The 27,780-nt window shown below is 44.3% G+C and overlaps 1 protein-coding gene across 4 annotated transcripts in view; it reads right to left on the bottom strand.

Annotated features, from left to right (window-relative positions):
• C7PH3orf52 (chromosome 7p C3orf52 homolog) overlaps positions 1 to 27,780 on the bottom strand; it is a 383,974-nt gene that overhangs the window by 169,584 nt on the left and 186,610 nt on the right. For all 4 annotated transcript variants that reach the window (XM_069636457.1, XM_069636459.1, XM_069636458.1 and 1 more), the window contains 2 exons: positions 26,770 to 26,893; positions 662 to 804 (listed from right to left, as the gene is read on the bottom strand). In XM_069636457.1, the coding sequence (XP_069492558.1) occupies positions 662 to 804; positions 26,770 to 26,893 (267 nt within the window). The remainder of the gene's footprint in view (positions 1 to 661; positions 805 to 26,769; positions 26,894 to 27,780) is intronic.

Raw genomic sequence — 27,780 nt, 5'->3', positions numbered from 1 at the left:
GGGAGTCATTTCTTTCTCTTGTTTGTTGTTGCAATCAGCGAAATTCACCAGAGCGCTTCAATAATGTAGCTTTTTTAGCCCGTTGCTGGCCACGCGTGCCTTTTAAGTGTATTTTGATAGTTTGTTTTGAGCTCCTGGATGTTTTGTGGCGTTGTGTTTTGCTGTGAGGTTGTTTTTTTCCTTCCTTCTTTCTCCTAATTTGGCACAGATATGCTAATGTCTCTGGGGCAGAACATATTAAATTCAAAAGTAGAGTGTGTAATAAGGTTTGTTGCTCTTATAATGTAACCTTTGTTCCCTGATTTCAGCAATGTTATGGTCTTTAGATAAATAAGACAGCCGCAACAAACCTGCATTCCATGCATACGATTCCTTTAACCAATGAAGTTTCAATTGAAAATGATCCTTTTTTATTTTCGCGTTGAGACTAAATTGTAGGTGTTTCTTTGCTAACCATTTCACTCTGCTCCATCTGATGAATAAGTCTATTTGACTTCAAAAGCTAATTCATTATTCCATCCCTGCATAATATTTCCAGTTAGCCCATTTATACAAGAAGCCATTAGTACAGAAGGGTGTATTTATCAATCAAATATAATAATAAATAATAATTTGTCATTGTATGTGAAAATACAACAAAGATGATACATGGAAAGCTTACCCTTTCAGTGAGTTCTTGTGAGATTTCGTTTGATGCTAACACCTCCGAATTGATGCACTGCTCACTAATTTTGAGTGTTCCATTGTAATACTGTGATCTTCCATTTACTAGCGACAAATAGCCATCTTCATCTGTATAAATATCTGCAATTAAAACATACATTTGTAATTAAAGTGCTGCAGAGACATATAAGAAGTGTACACAAGAGATGAAGACAAAGTGCTTTGTTCACAAAGAAAATAGAACTGGAGCAAAACACGCTTGGTTAGAATTTGCACTTGCCTTACCCAAAAGTAAAATATTTGTTCATTTCCATAGGGCTTTTGATCATTGTCTTATGTACATGAAAAGTTTGGATGTAAACACTGTAAGTGGTGTGACTACTTCCTACATCTTAGGCTGGAGGATTGGCCAGGAAAGACCATGGGGGCTGGGAATCACAACGCGCCCTCTGAAGGCAGAGGTATATGGTGGATGCCTAAGGCTCCTCAGGGCACTGTAGCCTTCTGTTTAACTCTTGACAGCCCTTTTCTAATCATCTCTGAAGTAAGTAAATGTCAGAGAATGTGCCTCCAATGCTTCGGAGGCTGTAAACCCGGTGGCAGCGGGCATCCGCAGAGCCTGTCATTGCACTGCAGAGGACAGATTTTTCCACACACATGACCTCAACTCTGCTTTGTGCACACCATGATGGATCTCTCCTGCCAGCGTCCGCGGAAGCTTATGCGTATGAGAACATCTTGCTGGGCTTTCCTCTGCTAGCATTCGCAGAGCACTGTGTGGATGAGAGAATCAATTACTTACCCCTTGCAAGAGTAGCAGAGAACGTGATGCTGCTGGAAGGCAGTTGTGGCGGCAGTATAGGATGCAAATTCAAGATGGTGGAATCCCTTGCAGTGACCATGGTTTTGGAGCAGCATGGTTATGGAACAGCACCTTGCTCTGTTAGCAAATTTATATCATTTGACAGTTCTGTAGTTCCGCCGCATGCGAGCCAATCAATCCACTCGCACTGACTCTCAGCATTGACACACCTGGCACCCAAAAAGCAATCAGACTCTCAATGCGCCATCCAGTTTTAGTATGAAAGTGTAAGGAGAGACAGTGTGGCGTAGGAGTTAGCAGTGCGAGGAGAAGAAGAATGTGTGGTGGTGAGGCGAGGAGAAAAGATGCAGAGGAGGGGAAATAGGGTGGAGCGCAGGAAAGGAGTGTTAAAAAGGAAGAATGGAAAACGCCAAGTCTGAGGATTGAGGATGTGAAGAGCACTGTGGAGGAAGGGTAACAGGAAAGTGTTGAGACTTGAGAATGAGCTGGAGTTAAGGCATGTTGAGGAGGCAGGGCATTAAGACAGGATGAAGAGTTAAGGAGCATTAAGGGAGAGGCGATAATAATAAAAACCAGAGGATAAGGAGCATTAAGGAGGAGGAGACAGAGTAACAATGGAGGAGCAGGACAGAGAAATAGTGAAGTGGGGGGCAGAAGGAGAAGAGTTGAGGAGGAGCAAAACAATGTTCATGTGGAGGGGAAACAGAGAAAGTTGGGACCTGAGAACAGAAAGTTAATACTGAAGAGTATGGACTGGGAATCCATGCTGATAGAGAGAGACAGGGAGAGAGAGAAAAAGAGAAACGGGGGATAAAGAGAAGCAGATTAGAGCATAGCAGAACGTCAAGGAGAAAAGTAGAGAAAAAAAGTTATGAAGAGGAGGGAAAGCCTGCAGAGGAGAAGCGGAGAAGTTACAAAGAGGAGGAGCGGTCCAACGAAAGGGGCAGCCAGAGAAAAGGCTACTATATATTTGGAGGTCCTGGAGATGCTCCTAAGCTGGTGGAGGAGAAGCATCCATGAAGGGCAGGAGAGCCTAGCCCGGGTAAAGCCTGAAAACCCAAAGGCGCACCATGATCTAAAGAGTCTGGCACCTGGTCCACATTCAGAGACCCAAAGCAATAGGGTTGGTCGTGGTGCCGGGTTTTGCAGGAGCCAGAGGAACACAAGTGCAACATCCTGGCAGGTTTTACAAAAGCCAAGAAAGTAATGACACCAGCCCAAGAAAGAAATGTGGGGCACTGAAAACAGTAAATACACTAATGCCGTATCACAAGTTAGGCAGTAAGTCTTAAAAGTGGCGGTAATTGAATTAGCGGCGCCAATACCACTCCGCTGGATCACGAGCCATCGCAAATACTGCCGACTGTAAAATCAGCTGGCGCTATTACAGCCGGCACCATTACAGCTGGCGGTATCTGCACCAGCAACACGCAGCACAATCACAGCTACATCACAAGTCCATGTACAGTGGTATTAGCGCCCAAAACCGACTCTAATACCGCTGAAAACACAGCGCATTTGCCTCCAGCCTCCAGCTGGAGGTAAATTAACACAGGTGTCAGAAATGAAGCCACAGCTGATCCCAATACACTCCAGAGGGCTACATAAGGCACACCCCTACCCCAAACACTGTCTTCAACACCATGCTGCAACTAGTCACTGTGAGCTGGGACAGGCAGCTGCTCATGCTGAGCCTGGAATTAGAGCAACAGGACAACCAGGGTGGGCACAGGGAATACTACATGGTGTGGGATGAGGAGGAGGAGAGCTCAAGCAGGGCGTGCACCGATCCCCAGGGTCAGGCCCTAACCCTGGATCCTCGCTGACAGCCAGTTGGTCACCTTGTTCTGCCTCAACAGGGAGACTGCAACTGAGCTGTTCACCACAATACAGGATGACATAGGGAGCAGGTTCAACATCCATGCAGCTGTGGCCCAACTGCTGAAGCTAGTGTCTGTCCTACAATTCCTCAGAACTGGCACTTTCCAGCACTCCGTGGCCATGATGCACGGCATGGCACAGCCCACATTCTGTGCAGTGTTGGCTCAGTGGCTTGAACCCCTGCTGCGGCAAGTGCAACACCACATCTCACTGCTTGCCACTCCAGCTCAGGTCAATGCCATGAAGGTACAGTTCTGTGCTGTTGCCCAAATTCCAAATGTGATAGCAGCCCTCAACTGTACCCATTTTGCATTGGGGCCCCCCAGGCCCATGAAGCATTGTACTGTAACAACTACCACTCCCGGAATGTGCAGGTGACCTGCGATCCCAACCTGTACATCACCCACTGCTGTGCCTGCTACCCTGGTTCCACTCACGATTCCATGTTCCTACAGAACAGCACACTACTAGGATACATGGAGAGGCACAGCGGCCAACGGACGTGGACAGTGGGTGAGTATAACTGTCTGCACACATGCTGCACAATCTCTGCCTGAAGAGAAATGTTCTGCTACCCCATGACGTGGACATCCCCCCTGCCCCCCACGAGAATGATGAAGAAGTGCCTGTGCCAGAGGTGACATGAGGGATGGGAGACTGGCCATGGACAGATAGACAATTTCTTTTGATACATTCAGATGGCACATGCCATGCATTATTGTGAGACCCTCACGTCAATCAATAAACACGCCAATGACACAATCAGGAATGTCCACGCATTGATTAAGTTAAACTATTTTACTGAAATATTGTGCACTAACTATCCCAACTCCCATCAACCACCAACTCACTATCCCCCTACCCAACACCCACCAACTCCTCAGCACACTATCCCCCTCCCACCAGCAACTCCCCAGCACACTATCCCCCCTCACCATCAACTCCCATCACACTATCCCCTTTCCACCACCAACTTCCCCGCCCATAATCCCCCCTCCTACCACCCACCACCAGCTCCCCATCCGTGGCCTCTTTCTCCCCATGCAAGCCGCCAGTGATCTCAAGCCCAAATGGCGCTGGGAACAACGCCTGGGGGTACCCTAGAGTGACTCCTCAGTGAGCGCTGTTGAACTGGAAGCTATGGAGTTTGGCCCCAGATATGCTGGAGTGTGACCTGCGTGCTCTGGCGGATGGCCTCTGCAGGCGCAAAGACCCCTTCGGGCATCTCCCTGTCCCTCTGGGCACACTGTTAGGGCGGCAGTACTGGCAGCTGCCTCCGCCCGGTTCATTGTGATGGCCCGCACAATCCTGCGAGTGGACTCTTGCAGGCACTCCCGGATCGCCTGCAGGTGTTCAGAATGGTTATGTCCAATTGCCTCCTTTTCCCTCTGTCGCCCCATCATCTCCTCCAGCCTAGTGTGTGCTAAATGGGAGTGGGGCTGTGTATTGGCTCTAGGCTGTGGGCCTGGGTGCCATAGGATGGCGTGTCAACGTCTGGCTCAGGTGTCTGGGCACGCTGGCGGTGGTGAGGGCTCTCAGGGGTTTGTGGCCCTTCTGCAGGCATTGACGCTGGGGTGATGTCCCCCTGTGTCTCTGCCGTCAACTTGCCTGGAGGTGTGTCCTCAGTGTCTCTCAGCAGCGGCAGGAGTGGATGCAGTGGGTCTTGAGGTGCTTCTGGTGGGCTGTGGTGTTGACCTAGGCTTGGCCTTGCTGGGCTGCAGTGTTTCACGGCGGGCCATCTGCGTAGGCGTTGACTGTCTGCGCCTTTGTGGGGCGGTTGTGGTGGCTGACCTTGGTGGTCTAGATGCACCACTCTCAGATGGGCCTGACCCCTCGTCCTCCCCTGATGCATACAGTGATGCATGACTGCCTGCAGCGGACATAGTGCATTTTGTCAGGCATGGTTTTACCACGTGTGTTGGCATGCAAGACACATTTGCTATGGTACAGTGTGGGACCCCACACTTTTGGGCAGATGGGCATGGCTGGTTAGGGGAGAGTGCATGGGGGCACAGCATTGTGGGGATGGTTGCAGCAATGAGTGTGTGACACATGCCCAGTTGGTCCTTGGCCTTTGTGTAGAGAGGGCAGGGTGTCCATGTTGGGGCAGCTGATGTATGGCTTGCATCCTTGTGGTCCTTCATGCCCCCACATCCCCTACCCGGGTGGCACACACCTTGTGGGAGTGGGTGTGGTGGCTTTCTCTATGGCACTGGCATGGCGCTATGGGGCACTGATGCGCAGCCAGCAGTGTTGCGCTGTGGTCTACAGTGTTTGGCTAGCTGTGCTCATTTCGGTGTTGGGGGACATGTACTTCCATGTGGCTTGTCTGTCATGCCTACATGGAGCAGGCTAACTGGACCCGCAACATGTTGGTATGACTGCTGCATGGTGTTATGGTTGCTAACGAACCACAATCCCACTCGCACAGAGTGCACCAGCAGAGTTGTGCTGTGCATGGCACTTAGATAGGTCACTTCCCACCCCTTCCTGCTGCTGTGGTAGGTGGCTGATGTGCCACCCCGCCACTTCACCCTGTTGGCATGCCCAGCTTCTGTGTCTGCTGACATGTTTCCCGGTCCACTGGGGCATCTTGTGCTAGGCTGACGCTTGTGCATGGGCATGTACTGGGGTTGGGGGGGGGGGTTTGACTCACCTCCTGGCACCCGCCTCTGCACCGACTCCCTCATTTCCCTCGATGTCCAGCACTGTGCTGCTCTTCTCCTCCCAGCCAGTGATGACCAGTGGTTCAACTGTGCCTCCTCCAGTAGCCAGGGACTCCTGCCGGTGTTGGGACAGGAGTCCACGCACCCTGACCCTTATTTCATTTCACCACTTCCGGCAGTCCTCTCTGTCATGGGGTACACTCGCCACAGCAGTCACCTTCTGGCTGATGGCATGCCAGATGGCTGTCCTGCGCTTTCTTGTGGTCTTTCACTTCCTATTGCCATATAGCTCATCATAGTGGGCAATGACCTCATCAGTGAGGACCACCATCTCTCCCTCACTGAACTTTGGCTTTCTCAAACGATTTTCAAGCAACTTACCTCTGGTCCTCTCCTGTGACATTCTGGCTTGTTTCCAGGAATGGATGGCTGCAGGAAGTTGAGATTTGGGATGGATTGTGCTTTTCAAGATATCCGCTGCCATGCTTCCCATTCAGGCGGTCACGCAATTTCTGCTGGTGCTAATAGTGCTGGGGTCGCCGGTGGTAGTGCTATTTGCATTGATATTTCAGCAGTAACCCTTATTTCGGTGCTGTTCCCGCCGGGCGGTAATAGCGTTACTGCTGGAGTGGGGCACACTTTCACAGCAGGTTGTGATGTGGCACTAATACTGCTGCATCACCCAGCGGTAACGCTATTCCTGCTCGGTGGAAATTGCGCCGGTATACCGCCCAACTTGATGAGGCCCTAAGTGGCTCTTTAACCTCCAGGAAGATGGAGTTTAAAGGAAAGAGGGGAAGAACTGAGGATCAGAGAAGATTCGCTAGTTTTGTGTTTGGCTGCAAGAACCCCACTATTGTGACTTAAGTTGGACCTAATCCCTTATTTTCTACTGTTAGTAACAGACTCTTCAATGATACACCTTGGCTTTGAGTCATCTGTTGACTACTCGTCCGTGACAATGGGTAAGATCAGTGCAGATAGCAACATAAATTTTGACCTATTTTATCTTGAAAACAGTTACATTGACTACGGGTGACCCAACAATAGATCTCTAAGTGATGATAAGAGTTATGGGGAATGCAAATATACAGATTGGAATGATTACACACAGGTTTGTTATCATTGTTATTTTTTAATCGTAATCACCAGACATTTATTTTATTAATATTTTGTTTTGTATTGCTTTTTAGCATTGTCATCTTGCATGATTCATGTCTATGACTTCTGTTTTACTGGAACAATCTCCCTACTAACAGCACCACAGCACCATATCGATGCATTCATAAAAGTAAAAAATAGTTAAAAGGTAATTTCTGTACGTTTTTCAGCATGCATCACATGACAATGCATGTGAGGAATCTGTGAATTTTTTCCAAGTGGAATATTTGTGTGGAAAATCTGATGTAATGCCCCGAGTGAAACCGCACCAGGTATCAGTGTAGTACCATTAAATATTGGTGTTGATATTCCACACAGAAAAATAAGCACAACCACAAATAAGATGCAAAACAGATGTGTGGGCCTCAAAATAATGAAAAAGAATAAAACGCTTCAGAACCGTTTATTAAATTGCAACGCCTGAAGCCATGCACACGTTAGGGGTGCAGGTTTTATATAAAGGCTGAAATGGTCACATTCACTAAGACACAGCACCATGGAGGGAGCAGCAGCCCACTTCATTGTTTGAGGAAAATCCCACTAATAGAAGCTACTCTGGTGGAGCATCATGCAGTAGCTCGTTGACCTGCACAACAGCCATCCAGCAGACACACCATTATTGTGCCTGGCAGCCCACTGCCAGGCAGCTCATAAACCTGAACTGGAGCTCCCCACCAGGCTGCGCAGTGAGGGAAGCATAGAAAAAAGGAGCGGGGAGCTAACAGGGGAGGGTGTGTTTTGAATGAAAGTCCACAGTCAATGGTGAAGCCAAAAGATGTAGCACTGGTTGAGAGTTGAGGCGTGAATCCGTCAAACTTCACGACAGTCAGCCAATTCTGGACTTGGCATGCTCGGTGGGGTCTTTGTTAGGTTGAACTTCAGGTAGGCACTTGACATCCATGCTTGGCTGCGGGACAGACAGTGCTTGAGTTTTTTTGTTGTTGTAATTTGTTCATTGCTTTTTTCATAAACACAGAAAGTAACAACATTAAAGTGTCCACAGTACAGACAGCGCTTGAGTTGATGGATGTGGTTGATGCTAGTGTTCTTTAGGTAAAGCTGTGTGTCATCTCTGTATTGGTATAACTTGATGTCAGTGTTAGCCAGGAGTTCCTTTCATGTGGAAGTTGAAGAAGATTGGGGATAGAAGGGAGTCTTGTCAAAATCTGCAGGAGACTGGGCATCAATGGGATCTATTGGCACCCATCTGGAAATGTTTATCTCTGTTGGAGAGGTAGGAGTTTAACTACTGGTGAACAGATCCCTAGAAGCCCATGTGCATGGTGAGGATGCTGAGGAGAGCTTCATAGTCAACGGTATCAACGGCGGAAGAGAGGTTGGGTAGGATGAGTAAACAAGGGTTTCCTTTGTCCAGGATCTGTAAAGCATCATTGATACTACTTGGATGGTGGCAGTCTGTTATTCATCGTTGTCGGAATCCTGATTGGTAATCCTGTAGGAGACAGTGGGCCTCATTATGATTCTGGCGGTAGCCGTGCCTGTAAAACCGGCACACCTGCCTCTGGAGCCATTTTTTTCCGGCGCCCGCCAATGGGCAATTACCGGGGTATTACAACCCCGGCAGACCCGGTAATTGCCCATTTGTGGGCGTCGGAAATAATGAATCCCCATTCCCATTTGAGTCCCATTGGAATCAATGGGAATGGGAAGGCCGGGTGCACCAGCACCATTTGTGAATGGTGCCGGTGCATCCGACATGGTCGGCTCGCGGGTGCCGGTCCACCCGCCCGGTCACACCTGGCGGGCTGAAAGGTACCCGCGAGCAGAACTCATAGTTTGCCTGTCCGGTAACAACGTTGCCGGTAGTTTACCAGCACCGTTGTTACCGGACTGGCAAACTTGTAATGAGGCCCTGTGTCTAGTGATCCTTTTTTGCAACTTGGGGGCAATGGGCTGTCCAATCACTTTGCAGGAGAATAGTTGGCTAGGCCATCTGCATTATGTGTTGATGTCTTCAGTAGGTGTCGCAATCTATCCCATTTTTAGTGCATCTGGGAAGGCGCGTTGTTAGAGGAATATGTTGAGCATCACCGTCACGCTGTTAATCGGCAGCCAGGTAAGCAGCAATTGGCCGTACATTCAAATGTTTGATATGCCTGCCAAGATGACAAAAAGTGAGGGAACTTGATGCAATGACTACCGAAAACTCCTTAATGGCAGAGCAGAACACACCCCTGGTAACGGTGAGCTCACCTCACACAACTCATACAATTTTGGACAATATGGCTCCAACACATGGGTGCACTTATAATGCCTAGCCTGTCTGAATCAGTAAGAACGAGACAACGGAGGTTAAGGGACGGCCTAAACCTAATGAGAGCATAGCCACTGTTACTGACAGAGATAACACTGTGAATACTAGCAAAAAAATAAACTATTTTTCTACAACATTACCTATCATACATTCCCTGAATACTTCATTAAGGAGCTGGTTTCTGATCCCCTTGGGTGCCTGGGGACCAAGATGACTGATCATATCTGTACTTTGAGGGAGGGTGTAGCACTCGGTGCCTATTATGCCCAAGCCTCTATTAACTGAGCCTGTACCACACAGATGAAAGTCTATCCCAATTGTAGAGGAAAAGGGAACCAAGGCTAAGGCTGAAGCAGAACCCAAACCCACAGACACAGTTTCAGATGAACCAGTCCCATGTCAAATGACTGATGCAAGATCCAGAAACAATATAAAGGACATTAAGGATTGTGTGGTTCATTACAGCAGCTACAATCTAAATGATAAGAGTTTCTTATGCACACCTATGATTACACTAATGAACTACACCATCTCGGGAACTGAGAGTGAAGGGACTATCTCATCTAGTAGTGCCAGCTTAGCTGAACGTTCGGAAAAGGATGCCTACACTACACGCATGAATCAGGAACATGGGAAACACAGTGGTAGCCAGAACACATTTCACACATCAGACACAGCGCCAAAAGTCCAACTACATGCTCTAGATTATTTGCTAACTTCCCTGGTTAAACTCTGCGAGCAAATACAGAAGGAAACTGTCAAGCAAATCCAATTATTGAATCAAATAGAAAATCAGACCTTTAACAAACTGACTGAATATATCAAGATAGCTAAGGCTCCTAAGGAAGTGGTTAGCCTCCCTGTATCGACAGCTCAAAGATTGTCCATTCTTGAAACTGTGGATGATTTATCTAATCCATGCATACTCGGGACCTCAACCATGCTTTAGTCTTGGAACCAACTCCTACGCTAGAGATGGTGCCTTGTCAAAGGTCATATCTATCCGCGATAGCAGATACAGAAATCTAAGCAAGAAAATAACCATGAAAAGTAAATGAAGAAGCAGTAAACAGAATTTTAAGGGAAACCAACACCTTTTCCCCATTGGGGTTACGCTCTATACCAATGACAGAGGGTTCTATGATCTCACTGAGATCAAAAATAAAAAACCCTGACTTAATGAGGCATGCAAAAACAAGGAAATGTAGGGAAAATAAAAGGAAATGCGATCCTATTTGTCGACCACTACTGTGAAGAAAAGTGGGAACAATGTTCTCTAGATTTTCCAAATGACTGTGTCCCCAACTAATTGTGATGATCATGTGGACAATCTAGCCACACACAAGGGCTTGGAAGAACTTTCCAAAAACCATGAGGATGAATGCAGGGCTCCTTTGTTGAATCCTGGCCCCACGATTCAGCACGAAGCAGAAATTGGAAACACACAATGCTTGCCTGTTTTTGATGACAATAGGCTTGCAGGCCATCATGACCACCCTCAGGCGTTCAATAACAGTTAAGAAATTAGCTTCACTAAATCAGATGGGCTGCGGGCAAGCCATACCTTGAGAGTACAAAGCCTGTTTTGTCTATCCCATCAGCTCATATTGAACAGATCTGCAATTTTACAATTATTACATTGTATCCCCCAGTTCTGCATAATTAAATCTGATGACCCAGCCAGTGTTGATCAATTGGACCATATTGAATATATGATTTCCAATGTCATTTTCCACCCTGGCACCATATTTAATTATGTACTAATGTGTGCAGGTAACTTATACAAAGTGAGATGCGACTGCTTTGGAATTAAGCTCACTGGCAAACAAGATAAAATGGGGCTACTAAGAGATAATCAGCCAGGAAAGCAGTATTTGCGGCATTCTGGCTGGCATTGCTTACCAACCACTTACACCCCAGACGAATTAACAGACCGTAGCCAGACACATAATCTTTGGTCTTGGAATTCCTGTGAACATACTAATTACTATCATGATGGGGGTTTCTTCCACTTAACCACACATTATGATTTTATTGCATTGCAGGAGACCTGATTTTTAGAGCAAGTGCATATGGATGGAGGGATCACTATTCAGAAGGTTGCCTGTTAATTAGTGTTAAAGAATAGCTATTAAATAATGGAGTTCGTAGTGGATTGTTGTAATATAATGGCAGGTATGATCACAGGGGAGGGCAGTGCTGGCACTTGTAATGCATTACTTAAGCAATACATCCCAGCGAGTGGTGTATTGCTATTAGTATTCCGGCACATTGTACTGGGAAACACATCTTTTTTTTCAAGTTGGGAAACAGCATGTTTGCCATTTCTTAACCTAGAAAAAACTGCAATCAGAGATGCCCGCCATGGAAGAGGGAGAAGGCAACCACAAGTAGTCCCTTCTCCCTTTCCAGGGCGGTGATTGCCGCGATGGGGATGCGCTATGAACACTAGTGTTCCCGGCAATGGCAAAACACAAAGCAGTGCCAGGTAAGTGAGGCGGAGGTGGAGGGGATTGGATATGTGGAAAAGGGGGGTGAAGGGAAAGGGGACACTTGGGAGCGCAGGGGCACACTTACCTCAGTCCCGGCAGGGAAAGATGACGGCCTCCCGCTCAGAGGAAGCTTGGAGCCAGGGATTTATCATGTGGGAAAGCCCCCATTCTGAGCCTCTGGATTGGCTGGGCGGCCGCCACACCCCCCTAGATGGGTACTAATAATTGTCCATGTTTATGACCCTCCTGGTACTGGTGAATCAAGGAAAATTAGAGAGATAATAGAGAAATTAATAAAATTAATCAAATACATGAAAACACTGCCATCATTATTTTGGGAGATTTCAATACACTAATCCCAGTCAACTCACCAATCTCAGCAATCCATTCCAGGGACTCTGCTTTGAAAATTCTCACATGTGTTCCTTAAATAGAATCCAATCAAAAGGGATGTCACTGGGGCGATTTGATGCACTCTTATGGGCTTATTAGGCTTAATGGTCACTGCCAAGGTGATATCCCAGGTCAGGACACTTGAGTCACTCCTCTCACTGCATCGTTATTGGATGATGCAGTGAGAGGAGTGATGATGCCTTGAGTTTAATTATATATATATATATATATATATATATATATATATATATATATATATATATATATATATATATATATATATATACACATCCGGGAAAAATCATTGTTAAAAGGACGTTATGGTTAAGTTGCACTAATAAAAACCTTTGGAATTCAGTACAAAAACGTTGTTAAAGGGACGTATTGGTTATAAGTAAAACAGAAAACCCCCAGAAATTCACCAGTTATGGTAAACTAAACAACCATAACTCATGCCACCAACAAGTTCACTTACAGTTAGAATATGGAAATTCAAAAGGTGCTATATATCTCAACGTTAACCTTGTCATATGTTCTTAAAGTACTTTCCTTAGGGTTTGGTCTCAGCTCATGGTGCACATACATGGGACAATAAGCAGGCCTCAAACTCACAATTCATTTGCATACATGAAGGTGAACTTTAATGTTATTGACATTTTTTCTGGTCAGTTTATTTCTTCCTTACTTTAGTTTCCCTGTGTGTGCCTCTGATTTGTATGCATTGCGGGTCTTCACATGTATTGTTTGTACTAATACAAGTCTTGAATTGTTTGCTATTTATTCTATGTTTAACATTACTAAAAACTCTGATAAGGTAGCAAAAAATTACCAGATTGAAAATATTGTAGTTCTATAGTGCATGCTGCAACCATTGCCTATGTGTATGTATGATTATGTTACTTTTTAACAACAACACTCCAATATAATGTTTTGTTTAGATGAGTACTTTCTATAACATATTAAGTAGTTCATAATAGGTCTCCTGATCACCCCTGACATCTTGTTACCAACATTATAAACACAACCCCTTGTAGGGACTTTTCATCATCATTAATTCCATATGTGATGTCATCAGTGATGCCATCAATGACATTGGTGATGTCATAATTGATGTCCTGAGTGTTAGACTTAGTAGTGCACGGTGGTGGCGCAAGTTATGGTTGCTTAGCTTACCATAACTGTTGAATTTCTGGGGGGGTTTCGGTTTTACTTGTAACCATAATGTTCCTTTAACAACGTTTTTTCCACTGAATTTCATAGGTTTTGATTAGTGCAACTTAACGATAATGTGACCTTAACAAAGTTTTTTCTTTGAATTGCATTGGTTTTTATGAGTGAAAATGTTTCATGATGTTACATCACTGTATATAAGTTATTAATAAGTCCTCCTTTAATATATATGAAAGACCTGAAAACCTCCTTTAACAAACATATTTATTGCAACACATACTGATGTGTGTCATTATCAGCAGCGCATGCTGGGGATGCAAGTCATGGTTGAACTTCCTAGGGCATGAGGCTCGGCCATGACCCCAGCCCCACCAAACCACCCCTGCTATCCACTGCGCTTACCCTGCATCCTAGTTCGGTGTTCACTATACCATCATAATGTGACCAATGGCCAGTGCTCATGGATTGCAGCCTTTGAGAGTCTCCACAATCCATGGGGCATGGGCTCCGGCCACGCTGCCTTCCCCAGTAGGAAAATCAGAGTACATATTTGTCCTTGCTCACGGCCAGGCCCATTGCCCAGGCACCAAAGTTGTATCACAATTATGTGTACTTACTTTTTAACACTTTAGAACAAATTAAACACAGGACAGATTTGCAAAACCATTCTTTGAGGTCCTTGCTGATGCTCCTCGCGAATGTTTGCTGCAATCCTGTCCAGCACTTTGGGCTGTAGCCACAAGCAGAATTTGTTTTCCCATTCACACCTTTCTAAATTTCGAAAAAAGTTACCACATCGCCAGTCCATGGTGGCCATGCCCAATTTAACCCTATTGCTGGTCCCTCGCATTCATGGCCAGTAGCCAGACTGTTCGGGCCATGGCCATGACCCAGATAATCTGGCCACTGCCCATGACCACAGGCCATACCTCAGTCACCAAATGTATATCACTATTTTGTGTACCTACATTATGACACGTTTCAAAAAATAAGACAGAGCGACATTTTCAAAACCATGGTTTTGGGTCCTTGCCAATGCTCTTTGCACGAGTTTGCTGCAAATCCGTCCATGGTTTATTTTTTGAAAAGTGTCAAACTGTACGTACAAAAAATAGTCATACCTTAGCCCTCACTTGCCAAAAACCAACTTTGCACAAACATTCAGGGTTGGGCTATAATCTTTCTAAAAACTGTTGTGCAGATTCATCAAACAGCAACGACTTATAAGCCATCTAAAAATGTTGAGATGTTGAGACCCCTCCTCTAATTTTTCCGGCTCTCGACAAAATCCCACCAAACTTTGCAAAATCATTCAGATCTGGATCTAAAATATTTTTGCAAAACTTCTATGCAGATTGGTCAAACGGCACCAAATTTATAAGCCTTTCAAATATTTTGGGACCTCCTCTAACTTCTTCCCCCTCTTTGCGAAACAGCACCAAACGTTGCAGAACCTTTCAGGGTCAGGTCTGAAATCATGTTGCAACATTTCATGCAGTATCATTGAGTTGTGCCAAAGTTATAAGCCATCCAAAAACTGCTTTTCAATGACCATGTAATGCAGAAATATACATGGAAGTCCCTGAACATCTGAGATGTTCGCAAACATCACAGGATTGCCCCTGAACATCTCAGATATTCACAGACTGCGTAGAAGAAAAACACCTGTTTTTTGGCTTTTTATTGCCATATCCATCCTCATCACCCCTCACCTCCCCAGATATGGTTTCATTAGTTTGACAAGTGCAATGTTGTGTTTTTTGATATGTTTATACCGTGATGTCCCCAGACTACAGGCGCTGTTCGCGAATGATATGAAATGATAGGTTATTTATAACATGCTCAATACCCAGAGGTTTCTAAGCACGGACCCGGGGATCGAACCTGTGTTGCTCCGTTGCAGCTGAGCTATCCTCCCGAGACAAATCCAACATGGTGTCCGTTTCAAAGGTTCTGACACGCCTCACATTTTTATTGACCAATCAGCGAGCACATTTGATGTCTGTGAACACCATGCTGCGCTCCGATTGGTCCAAAGGCGTCCGCTGACTTCGAATTAGGAAATGAGTCCGTGGACCGGACCCAGATATCACTAATTTTGTTTGACCTTCTTTTTTGCCATTTAAAAAAAAAAATACTGGACGGTTTTACACCAAATTTAAAAAGGCACGCTTTTGGGATGAAGCCACTGCTCCTGGAGCAAATTTGGTACAAATCCGTCAAGCGGTTTGGGCTGCAGGCACAAGCACATTTCTTTTTCCATTGCATCTATGAGGATTTCCACACATTCTGGGACTCCCCCTATAACTTTGCCCCCTCGACGAAACCACACCAAAATTCACAACTTTATTCTGAGGGTGCCATTTACTTTGTTTGCAAAGTTTGGTTATGGGGTGCAAAGTAATAAGCCACCCAAAAAGTGCTCTTTCTATGAGTTGAACAGCTTAACCATATGATATGATATGACATTTATGACACGCCTATACACAAGAGTTTCAAGGCGTGTTACATAACTACAGGGCCTCTGCCACAGGCCCTGTAATACATGCATGGCAATTACTATAACTATTACGCAGAGCTGATGATTGAGCCTAAGGAAGTGTGACAAATCTGACAACCTCCTCACTGATTCCCTAGAAGGAAGCATCTGTTACGTGGCCAGGGAAAGGCAGAAGCTACCTGACTCTGACCCTGAAGGTGGCTATTGCGGAAGGACCACGTAGGACAGGCCAAGATCCAGGGAGAGAGAAAAAGACTAAGTCAAGACAACCCTTCAGTCACCCCTATTAGTGAAAACCATGAGCTTTTGCAACATTTCTACATGGCTTTTAGTAACATAGATACTGATATTCCAGGTTTTTCTAGCCCAGAATCTAATTTCTCCACCCTTTCTTGGTACTGAGACGAAGAAGAGGGAGGGACTAATGAGGATGACTAGACACGGCAAGCCAACATAGTCTAGTCATTGGAAACTGCAGAGAAAGACTGGGATATTTAAAAAGGACACAGGTGAACCAAAATCAGAGGAACAAGCGAGGCAGAGACTGGAGAGGCACCTGACTTGTGCTGACACTGTGATGGAGGCTGGAGGAGAGCAGACTCCGGAGCACAGTGCAGAGACCAACGGACATGGTGTGTAGAGGAATGAGGTCGGGAGAAGTTTGCTTCTTTTCTGTTATGGGTAGCTGGAGTTGACGAACACAGTGAAAGGCAAAGTGGGAAGCGAACAACTTGCAAGGCGGATTGACAGTCAGACGCCGGTGAAACACAAGGAGCGCTGAAGAAGCCACACACAGCCGGTAAGTCCAGGGAGAGTGAACGTGTTCTGGGTGAATGCCGTGCAATGTGTACTACGCGAGAGAGCCCAAATTCTACTGATACGAACATTTTTAAGAAAAAGAGCCTAAGTAAAGGAAGTGCAATAATTATCTATGCAAACACTGTTGAGAGAAAGAGTCTAAGTGAAGGCAGTGCAATCATTACTGATACGAACATTGTTGAGAGAAAGAACCTAAGTAAAGGAAGTGCAGACACAAACATTATTCATAAGAACAAAAGCCTAAAGAAAGTCAGTGGGACTAATAAGCAGGGGCCGTTGACTGGATAAGTGTTGTAAGCTGGATAAAAGAGAAAGTGAACAAAGAGCAAAGAAGCCCTGGAAGGTTAGTGAACCATGCAGAATGTGAGTCTGGGACTAACACCCAAGAAAGAACGTGATGACACCCTGGCAGGGGAGTAAACGAGGGATAAGAAGAAACAGTGATAAACAAGCGAAGGGCCATAACACATTTTCAGAAACAAAGTACAATACCATGGGAGGAGAGTATATCAGGGAAAACAAGAAGGATTGAGAAACCTCAGGGGTCAAACCCCCTATATGCGAAAGTATGTAACAGAAAAGGGACGACTTAAGAATTCTTTTGAACTGTGCTGTGATTCAAGAGAACTGTGCTTGTAGCTCAAGAGACTTTTAGAAGAAGCTCAAGGGAAGAGTTTTCCCCCTTGAACTATTTGGAACTGTGATAAAATCTTATCAGAACCACTGGAAGAATTCTAGGGGAAAGGAAGACCCTTTTCCTAGTAAAACTTTATTCATATTCTTTTTGGCACTTTAGTAAATTATGTTTGTTTGGAAATTTACTGAAATTCCCATTCACCTATTGTATTTAGTTAAGCATGTAAGGGTCAGTTTAGGGTTTTTGGACACAGGACGGAGGATGCTTTATTTGTTTCACATCCTGACCAATACACTCCTTAGTTGCCTTGAGGCAGTGAAACACCTCCTAGGATTAGGGATAGGTAGGATTTCTCCAACCCCTTTTTTCTTTTGTGATAAATAAAAGTGTATAGCCCAAATTCAAGATAGCACTGTGTCTTGGTCTTATTCTTGACACCTTACATATGGGGTTAGGAATGTGATCCGACTCAGCTTATACAAACTGTGGGACCCCAGAAAATGCCAAATTAACTAAAACTAGTCCCAGTCCCACAAACTATACATCAAGGAAAAGGTCAGCTCCAACCTTCTTTTCCACCAGTGGGTCGAGACCTATATGAAGAAATCAAGAAATCATGTATCATCCAGATAATAGAATGGGAATCAGATGTTTCCCTTTGATTTACAAAGCCAGTTTACCATTAGGGGAAGGGTGGAGGGAAATATGTATAACCTTTTCTTTCCCCATGAGTACCGAATTCCCAGTAGGGACAAAATAATAATTTCCCTAGAACTCATGATACAGGTTCCCAACAATTCTGCTATTTTATGCCTCTTGGAGAGATTAGGCAGAAGTGGAAATTAAAGATACTACCCCCTCCTATCTAGCGGAGGGGAGATAAAAATTGCCCTCCTGAATTTTTCCTATAAATCGATACAGATCAAAAGAGGCAAATCTGTGGCATCCTTGGTTTATGAAACCCCACGGGTACCTCCCTTCCAGCAAAGCTGTAAGAAAGGGGGTGGTGAGAACCCAGAGAACTAAACCAGTGGGAAATGTAATCGCTGAAACTGCTGGTGCAACCTGAAGCTGGAGACAGAGTTAAACTCTGACTCTAATTACGATCCATCAGAGTCAGGATTTTCATGGAGAGGGATGAAATCTCAAATTACCCCAATCCCACCCAAAAATGGCAACACTACAGGACTTTTGAAAGTAGTACTCAAAATCACGGCAAGGTTAGTTCACCCAAGCAACAGATAGTGATATTTCAGCCAACCCTCCATCATATGGAAACATTGGTCAAGACATCTAACAGGGAAGCTAATAGCTTTTCTGATTCCCCACCTTCTTTGGAAACCTTAGAAGATCCCAGTCCTAAGTGTTCCCTCTGGGTGAACAAGAGATTTCCGAGAATCCCCATTCGGAGAACTCAAGCCAAGACTGCCATCGGGAAGAACTAGAAGATGGGGAACCATCAACTCCAGAGATAACCCACTGTTGTTTCTTGAAGTCGGACGATCAGGAAAGTCAGAGTGCTCCCCTGACTATTAGGTCTGCCCAAATACCATTTGCTATGTTGATAGAAAGGAAGTCTGATCCCTCCTTGGCAGATGATAGAGGGGAAACCATCCCTATCACTGATGAAAAAGTCTCATCCCCAACTAGGTTCATAATAGAACTGGAAAAGTAAAGATACCACTCTACCTTTCCCCATCTACCATAACATTCAAACTAGATCCCTCGTGGGAAGCATTTGGATTCCCTCCATTGTACTACTGAGTAAAACAAAAGAAGCAAGAAATATCTACCCCAGGGACAGCTCACCATGATTCACAGGAAGGGGTGATACCCATAAAATCCAGCGATAGTGAACAATTGACCAACACCATCGAGACAGGAGATGAAGATCGAGATATCCCATCCCCTATACCCTCATCTCCTACCAGAGACAAGTTATGTTTCTTTTGTGGAGAATCTGGATACCCAGCAAGATGTTGTCCCTCAAATAACATACATTTCCCAGCCATAATACCAGTAAAAGGACACAGCCAGACATGGGGAATCAGGGAATTGAAGTCTAAACCATATTATGATAATATCCTATATACCCAATCTAGTGGGGTACCAACAGATTGGGAAGAGATTCCGGGGAGAGATTGCGCTAGAAGAAAGACAAATAATTCCAGAAGAAACTCTAAAACCTTTTTGCATACTGGCAATAAAACCATCTACAGAATCCCAATCGTCCTTCAAGGGTAACGGCTGCGGGCCCAACTAGATAGCGGACGCTGAATGTGTGCCATAAGAACATAATCACTTCCCCATGGCTGGCTGAAAATAAAAACAGAACCAGTTGGATGCGGCCATGGTGATGTGGTGGAGTACCGACAGACTGAAATTCCCATTATGATTCTAGGGAAAGAAAGCTGGATCACAGCAGAAGTGATCCCTGACTTACCAACCCAATTGATAATAGGTAGTAATGTCCCACAATTTAATCAATGGATGGCCAAATCTCCCAGATAGAAATAAGAACAGAAGGGAAATAGGTTGGTGTTGATATCTGGGTCAAACCATCCGCCCTGGAAACTACGAGGGTCCTTTAAGTGGCTTCAAAAAGTGGAACTAGTGTCAGCGGACTAAGGGTATGTGATGGATCTGACAACCTTGCCACTGATTCCTGGAAGGAAGCCTCTCTTACGTGTTTCTTTGTTTGCTTTATTATGTATAATGTGCGCCAGACCCGTGGGTATCAGGGTGCAGGACAAAGCAAGGAAATGTTCAGCTTAGGTTACAGTGCTGTACAGGTAGATACAGTTATGAAGAAGAGCAGAGATATAGATACAGTATGTACAGGCATCGGAGTATAAGCAGACAATATAGACACGGCCATGGATATGGAATCAATAATATGAGCAATGAGAGGGAGAATTGGTGGGAAAATATACAGGCAGTATAAGAACGGGCATAAATATGGTATCAACAAAATTTACATTGAGAGGCGGAGGTGGCGGGGGAGTCCAGAAGATTAGTGGTCGTTTTCTTTGATCCAGCTGATAGTGTTGCATCTGAATTGGGGGTAGAATTGGTCTGCCCTTGGGGTCGTGGGAAGGGTGTTTCACAACTGGGCAGCTTTAACTGGGAAGCTGCGTCCTCCAGTTTTGGAGACTTTGTATCTAAGTACAGTCAGGGTGTTAGCATTGGCAGTTCTTGTGGGGTGGAGGGGTGCACGTCTCTTAAATCTATCTGTAAGATATTTCAGAGCGGCATTGTTAAGGCACTTGTGAGTGATGAAGGCTGTTTTTAATGAGATTGTATCATTGCTGGTAAGCCAGTTATTTGTTTTTCTTGTCTCTGAGATATGCTCTTTTGTGGCTATGCCTAAGGCAGCTCTAAGGGCATTATTTTGGAGGGTCCTAATTGTGTTGATAATATATTTGTTGGCTCCCAGATAAAGGGTGTTACAGTAATACAGTTTTGAGAGGACTAGAGCTCTGGCCAGGGTAATGCAGCTATGAGCGGAAAGCAAGGGCTTGGCCGCTCTGATTAACTTACAGGTGTAGGCAGGGGCAGAGACCATGGAGTTAACCTGTTTGTTAAGGGAGAGGGAGGCATCTATGTAGAAGCCAAGCGTTTTAACTTCTTTGGCAATTTTGATGGTGTTGCAATCTATGTCAAAGCTGGAGTATTTATGGCTGAGTTTGTTAATATTATGGGTAGTGCCCAGGATTAAGAGTTCAGTTTTGTCATCATTCAAGCATAGACCGTGTGTGGCCATCCATGCTTGATGATGAGGTACACTCTATTCACCCAGGCCAAATCCTTATCATAATCTCCTGTCAACGGTATGAGGATCTGTGTATCATCTGCATAGTTAGTGTAGGTGATACCAAGACCATTGAGATCATCGAACAGGGGCTTTGTGAAGATGTTGTACATGGTCAGAGAAACACTAAAGCCCTGAGGCACCCCGCATGTGATAGGGATGGGGTCGGCAGATGCTGAGGGTGAGATGACCCGCATAGTCCTGTTATTCAGGAATGATTGTATCCAGCCTACAGCTTAATGCGAGAAGTGTGCAGCTGAATCCAAATGTTTGCATAGGACGTTGCGGTCAACCAAGTCGAACGCTGCTGAGAGGTCAAGTAAAAGAAGCAAGGCAGTTCTACCATTATCCGTGAGGGCGTCGATTTGGGCTTTCAGGTCTATGAGTGCTGTTTCGTGTTGGGGTCTGAAACCTGACTGGTGGACTCCTAAGAGGTGATTTTGTTCTAGGTACAGCTGTATTTGTAGGTATATGCTCCTATCTAAAATATTGAGCTAGAAGGGTACGGTAGTGATGAGTCTGTAGTTTGTGGGTATGGCGGGGTATAAGGTTAGATTTTTAAGGAGTGGTAGTACCCAGGACGCCTTGAGGTTACTGGGAATGGTACCAATGGAGAAGGAGGCATTGATTAGCTTGGAGATGAATGGGGATAGATCTCGCGCAGCGTCTTTGATAATTTGGGCTGGGCAATGGTCACCTTGGCAATTCGAAGGTTTAAGTGTGAGAATGACTTTTTCGACCTCTAGGTTGAAAACTTGGGAGAAGCTGAAGTGGTGTAGAGGTTTGTGTGGGGGCGTAGTCGTACTAGGTTTGTGTGGGGGCGTGGTCATACTAGGTTGTGGAGCAAGGTTATGCAAGTTTGCTTTTTTATTGGTCATTTTATCCTGGAGGGTTGCTACTTTGTTGGAGAGGGCGTTTTGGATACTAGTGCACCAGTTTTTGTCCTTCACACAGTTGTCAGGTGTTGGTATAGGGTTCTTTTATTTCTTTAAGGATTAAGAACAGTTCTTTTATGCTTGAGTTGGCTTGCAGAATTTGTGTGTTGTAAGATTCTTGTTTGGCTACAAGTATTTCTTTCTTGTAATGGGCCGATATGATATTAAGGTTCGATTTATTGGCAACAGTAGGTAGGTGTCTACATATGGCTTCGGTTTTTCTTTTTTTTGTCTCAAAGATTTGAGATAGGGAGAGAACCGTGCATTTAGATGCATTTTGGGATTGCTCTTTCTGAGTTTTAGTGGGGCGATGGAATCAAGGGCTTCAGACATTATTATGTTGTAATTGTCGACTATAAAGGAGGACTCTGGAAGGGAGTTTAAAGACGGCAAGATTAGAGGTATACGATTTTCAGCCGTAATATTTTTTTTATTCCTGCTGGGTGTGGGGGGTGGTGGCAGTGAGCTATTATTTAGTAAACTGGGTTTGGGAGTCTCTCTACCAGCATGAACAGAGCTCAATGACCTGTTCTTGGGTGGATGTCCCCTGGGAGATATTCTACCAAGTCTTAGGCTCACTGTCCCTATCACAGAGAAGAAATGTCCCTGCATATCAGTCTTTGTCCTGCCCAGGTGCAGTCCAGCACCGAAATACTAGGCAATTCTCCTCTGAACAAGAGTACCAACAGCAACCCATACACGTGTTTCAGCCTTGTTGGGCATCATCAGTGAGGTGGAGCTGTGTCTCTCTAAGAACAGTAAGCAAGGGCTCCACGTCTGGATCGCCCTGGTAACTTAGGGTGAGACCCAAAATTAATGTATGCAAAACAAAGGGAGGTCTGGGAGTCTACCAGCACGAACACAGCCCAATGACCTGTTCTTGGGTGAAACACCTCACTGATGATGCCCAACAAGGCTGAAACACGTGTATGGCACCTAATAGCCCAAACTAAAAATGAAGGAGATGGTGTCCTGTTTTCTTTCTGTTGAAGACGAGTCAATGCCATGGAAACAGTTACAATCTCTATTCCACACCTGACTCACATTTTAGTTATTGTCATTTCTTCTAAACACTGCAGTCATCATCTTTCAATATAATTGCAATTACTGTAATTATGATATCCAATGCACTGTGTTTAGCAATACCTCTTTTCCGCCGTTCAGCTATAGAGAAACTGTCATAGGCCAATAAGGTGAGTGACATTTCAACACATGAACCTTCTTGCTCAGGTAAAGGTGGTTAGCGCATGCTCATATGGTGCCTTCTGCAAAGCATTTACCATTTGAAAAAAAAAACTACTACGAAGAAAAACGAGGCCCCCTTTCTTCTAAGCACGCTTTAGCCGTGTGCGCACACCACATAAGCCAACATTTGAAAACCGAAAGAAGACATTTGGAATTTGTGGTTGTTTTCAAAGGTGCTTACGTTGGTGACTGAGCTTATGTTGTTCGTGAAAGGATTCTAGCAGTAGAGAAAGCCTGCCTCTTAGCAAGGTGCAGTGTTGCTGTCTAGTGGAACATATATATTCATTTTAAAAAGTGTGATGCTTTCCTATTTTCATTGGGCTGACAATAAGTGTCAATGTGAATAATCATGTTTTGTAACAGATGATTTTTCAATGTTACTGAAATTCCGATGCTAGAGTGACAATGGAGCCTTACTGTTCCTCAGGAATCTCTTTCGTAATGACATCATCAATACATCCATAGTTTCAGGACCAATGCCGACATATGTCATAGTGACCGAGATATGAAGGTATCGATTTGAATCAACAGCCACATTTATCGTTATGCATCATTACACAGTATTAAAATGGCATCCTTATCAAAAGTAGCACTAGGGCCATCCGCATATGGAAACTAGACAGGGTGAACAGGCCACATGTTGATTGATGAAAGATTAATTGTACAAGAAAGACGCAGATATTTGCAAATGTGGACACCTGAAAGTTGATTTATTTAATGCATGTAAGCAGTGTTTTATCAGAAAGTTAAAGGGCTCACATTTTCTGCTCACCACTAGCCGATGGCTAGTGATACATTATTCTGGGCGAGTACGAAATTGTGTGCTGTGTATATGTGGCGTATTGAGGGGGCGAGTGACTTTATTTCTCACTATTAGCTTGCAAATTGACCTGTTTACCCTATGCTGCTCAAAATTAATGTCTGTTCAAGGTGTGATGCTTAAAATGTCATTGCAGGTGTGGGATATACTTTAAATCATGTTTGTATATGGTTACATACGTTTTGTAATCATTGATATACTATCTGATATCTTTCCTGATGCCAATGTATAGCAATTAGGATATCAGTTATGTACCTTTATTAGGTTTTAGGATTTAAAAGCTACAAGTTGGAAGGATAGGTAAAAGTACAAACTGCCATCTGCTCAGAGGCAGTAAAGGTGACGATGAAAAATCTATATTTTATATATATATATATATGTTTATATATCGGTTAGCGGTTAGCAGGACAATACAGCAACGACTCAGTCCGCAAAGTCAGGGGGGGTGTGACAGGCTGAAATATCAATAGCACAATACCATACTGCAGCTGCGGCAGCACACTAGTTAACATCACATAACACTTCACATAGGAATTTTTTTTTTAAACATGTTCCTATGTATCTTTTGATCTTGTTCATGAAAGTTCACCAAATATGGCAAGCAATTGATCTGGTCACATTCAAAAACTCATGCGATTTCAGATAGAAAAGAATGTTTTTTTTTTGCATTGGGTTTTCCATTGATCCTGACCTATATATCTCAAAATGGGCAGCTTCGATTTTCGAGATGTTGGTCATGCAACCTTACATTTAACTGGAGCATGGAGCAATAATTTCGAAAATCAGACCAGACAATCAGATTCGTATATGCGCGGTAGGTACAGAGTGACACTAATATGCAACAATGGAACAAAACAAAGTGCGGAATGAATGGATGAAAACACCACAAACACATGAAAACATTTGGCGAATGAAACAAACAAAGAACAGTAAACATCAATGCGGATGTTGAAAACACCACATGCCTGCAGTGACAACAATACACGTCAATGTAAACACCAGAAATACACCAAGAAATTCAGCAGATGGGCTGGAACAAAAAAACAAATAGCAGAATGAAAGGGTGAAAAGACAGCCCACACCACCCCATCGCCATGCACAGACCCGCAGTCTGCTTGGGGGGTCAGTGAGCACATCAACCACAGACAACACTCTCCAAAACACGCTCATTTCATATATGCAGAATGTTTATGTGCAGACATTAAAGTCGGAATGTAGCAGTGAACCACAAACATTGAAAAAGAGGAAATCAGTGGGAAAAACGCCCTTTTTTAAAAAGAGGTCAATGTTACTACGTAGAAAAAGGTGAAGTCTGCAAATGCCAATTTAAGGGTACAGACACTTAGTCCAAATAAATTATTTCTCTAACACAAACCAAGTCCATCATGCTACGAATCTAACTTACACTACACTAGTACTTAATAACACTAGCTTTAAATATTAAGTAGCTCACATCAATGCTTTTGTTAAAGATTATTTTGGGACTAAGCCCTCTTACGAAGTATAATATCCTACACCAGTGTTAATCAAACCTCACAAATTGAACAATCTTTGCTGTAACATAGGATACAGAATGTTTGTTAAACATCGCTAAATTGAAGGGGAATGAGAAATAACAATCCTTAATGTAGCTTTAACATTATGGTTGCATAAATGGGGTGACAGACAGGCGCACACCCCATCATCAACCCCATCTTCTCGCCTCTTCCCATATCTCTGGGAGATTGCTGAGGGATGCTGATACAGAGAACAGTGAGCTGCTGCACTTTTAATCTTTTCAATAATCCATAGAACAACTTACATAAGAGTTTCAACAGCAACAGTGTCATTTCGACTGGCACCCTTGGATGGGGAGGCAACCAAGCAGGTTGCTCAGATCGCAGCCTGAATCCCACAATCCCAGCCTGCGTTCTGAGCAGTATGACGGATGCTTCCCCACCCTGGCATCTTTTCCCACCCTTCATTCCCTTCTGGTCAGCGTTTTGTTCCCTCCCTGCTCCCCTACCCCTCTTACCAGATTTCTTTCAGTGACAGCGTTTGTGCCGTCACTGCTCCAGCCTCCCGGGCCACCATGGAGATGGAAGAGGTGCTACATATGGATCCCCACCTTCCAGATCCATGGCGGTCATCTTAGGTAAGTATTTTGTTTGAATGAACAGGACTCCACGAGGCATCCCGTTCATTAAAACAAAATAAATTGCTGTTAGCACAGCACCCCAGGTTTCCGGATTCAAAACCGGGTGTGCTAATAGCAATAATACCCGATCATGCAGACCGGAATTGGTGGTAACTGCACCAAGGCCCATTGTTAAGGCCCTTGCCGTGCTCGGGCCTATAACTTGGGCTCTGGGCCGTTACCACCTGATCCGGCCCACCGGATCGGTATTAATACTATGGTCCTAACCCTAGCAGCAGGCCATTTACCGCAGTGAAGGCTTTCAGAATAGTTCATTTATTTTGGCACTGTAAAGTACTTACTTGAATAACAAATTAAACTGATGGTAATCACAATGTGTATGAAGACAAAAGCTGACACGATGGCCATCCAGAGACGACATTTCCAAAAAACAGGTTTAGTGCAGGAACTCCAGAGGTCTTGCTTCTGATAAAAAGAGAAAGAAGGAAAACATAAAAATGTGTTCACTTCTAAATGTGACAAGAGATTTGTGGTGTTAATTTGGTTTACAGAAATCTGTATACTTTATATGCTCATCAATTTTGTGTTTTTAATAAGAGCAATACCTAGCATAATGAAATTACAGCCTTGCTCGCTGTAAGCGGAAATCACACTTTATTCATGAATGGGAACTGGAAGAAATCTCTAGGAAATGTCTGCATGCAGTAAGATGAGGTTACATGTCTTTCCATAAATGTTTTTCCATCGAAGGTAAGGTATGTATCATCGAAAGTTTTCCAACGAAAAAATGTGCATCAGATTATTTTTTTTTGGTACGGTCCCTCTACCAACCCCTCGTTTTTAAACCATAAAAACATGCCCCAAATAAAATTAACCCTTTAACCCACAAAAATATGCAAAAATATACATTCAATGCACATTTTTTCATTGGAAAAAATTTGATGGAAAAACCCTTGATGGAACATTTTTCAATGGAAAGCTTGCATACCGTAAGAGGAGACATGTGAAAAGCCGTGCATTTGGTAACTGAGGTTTTAAAGGTCATCGAGACACTTCTATTCAAGTTGTGAGCTTCCAAATGACAAACAAGTGCATTCTGGGAACTGTAGTGTTGGGTACCTTCTTTTGAACAAGTTGAACTATTTCACCTAAAAGCAAATAAGAAAGTTCAGGATGGAAAACGAGTTCACAAGGGACAATGGTTCTCTTGGGCTATTATTATCACAGAACATCAAGCTGATTATATAAAGTATGTGGCCAATGGCATGAACAGGATGCATTCTTATATAAAGACAGAGGGATATAGTAATTAGCAGACCAAGGGTATTAATGTACACTGGTGGGGTTCATGA

The sequence above is a fragment of the Ambystoma mexicanum genome, chromosome 7p, assembly GCF_040938575.1.
Source record: "Ambystoma mexicanum isolate Mex_15411 chromosome 7p, UKY_AmexF1_1, whole genome shotgun sequence".
NCBI classification, from domain to species: Eukaryota; Metazoa; Chordata; class Amphibia; order Caudata; family Ambystomatidae; genus Ambystoma; species Ambystoma mexicanum.
This window is presented reverse-complemented; position numbering and strand designations above follow the sequence as displayed.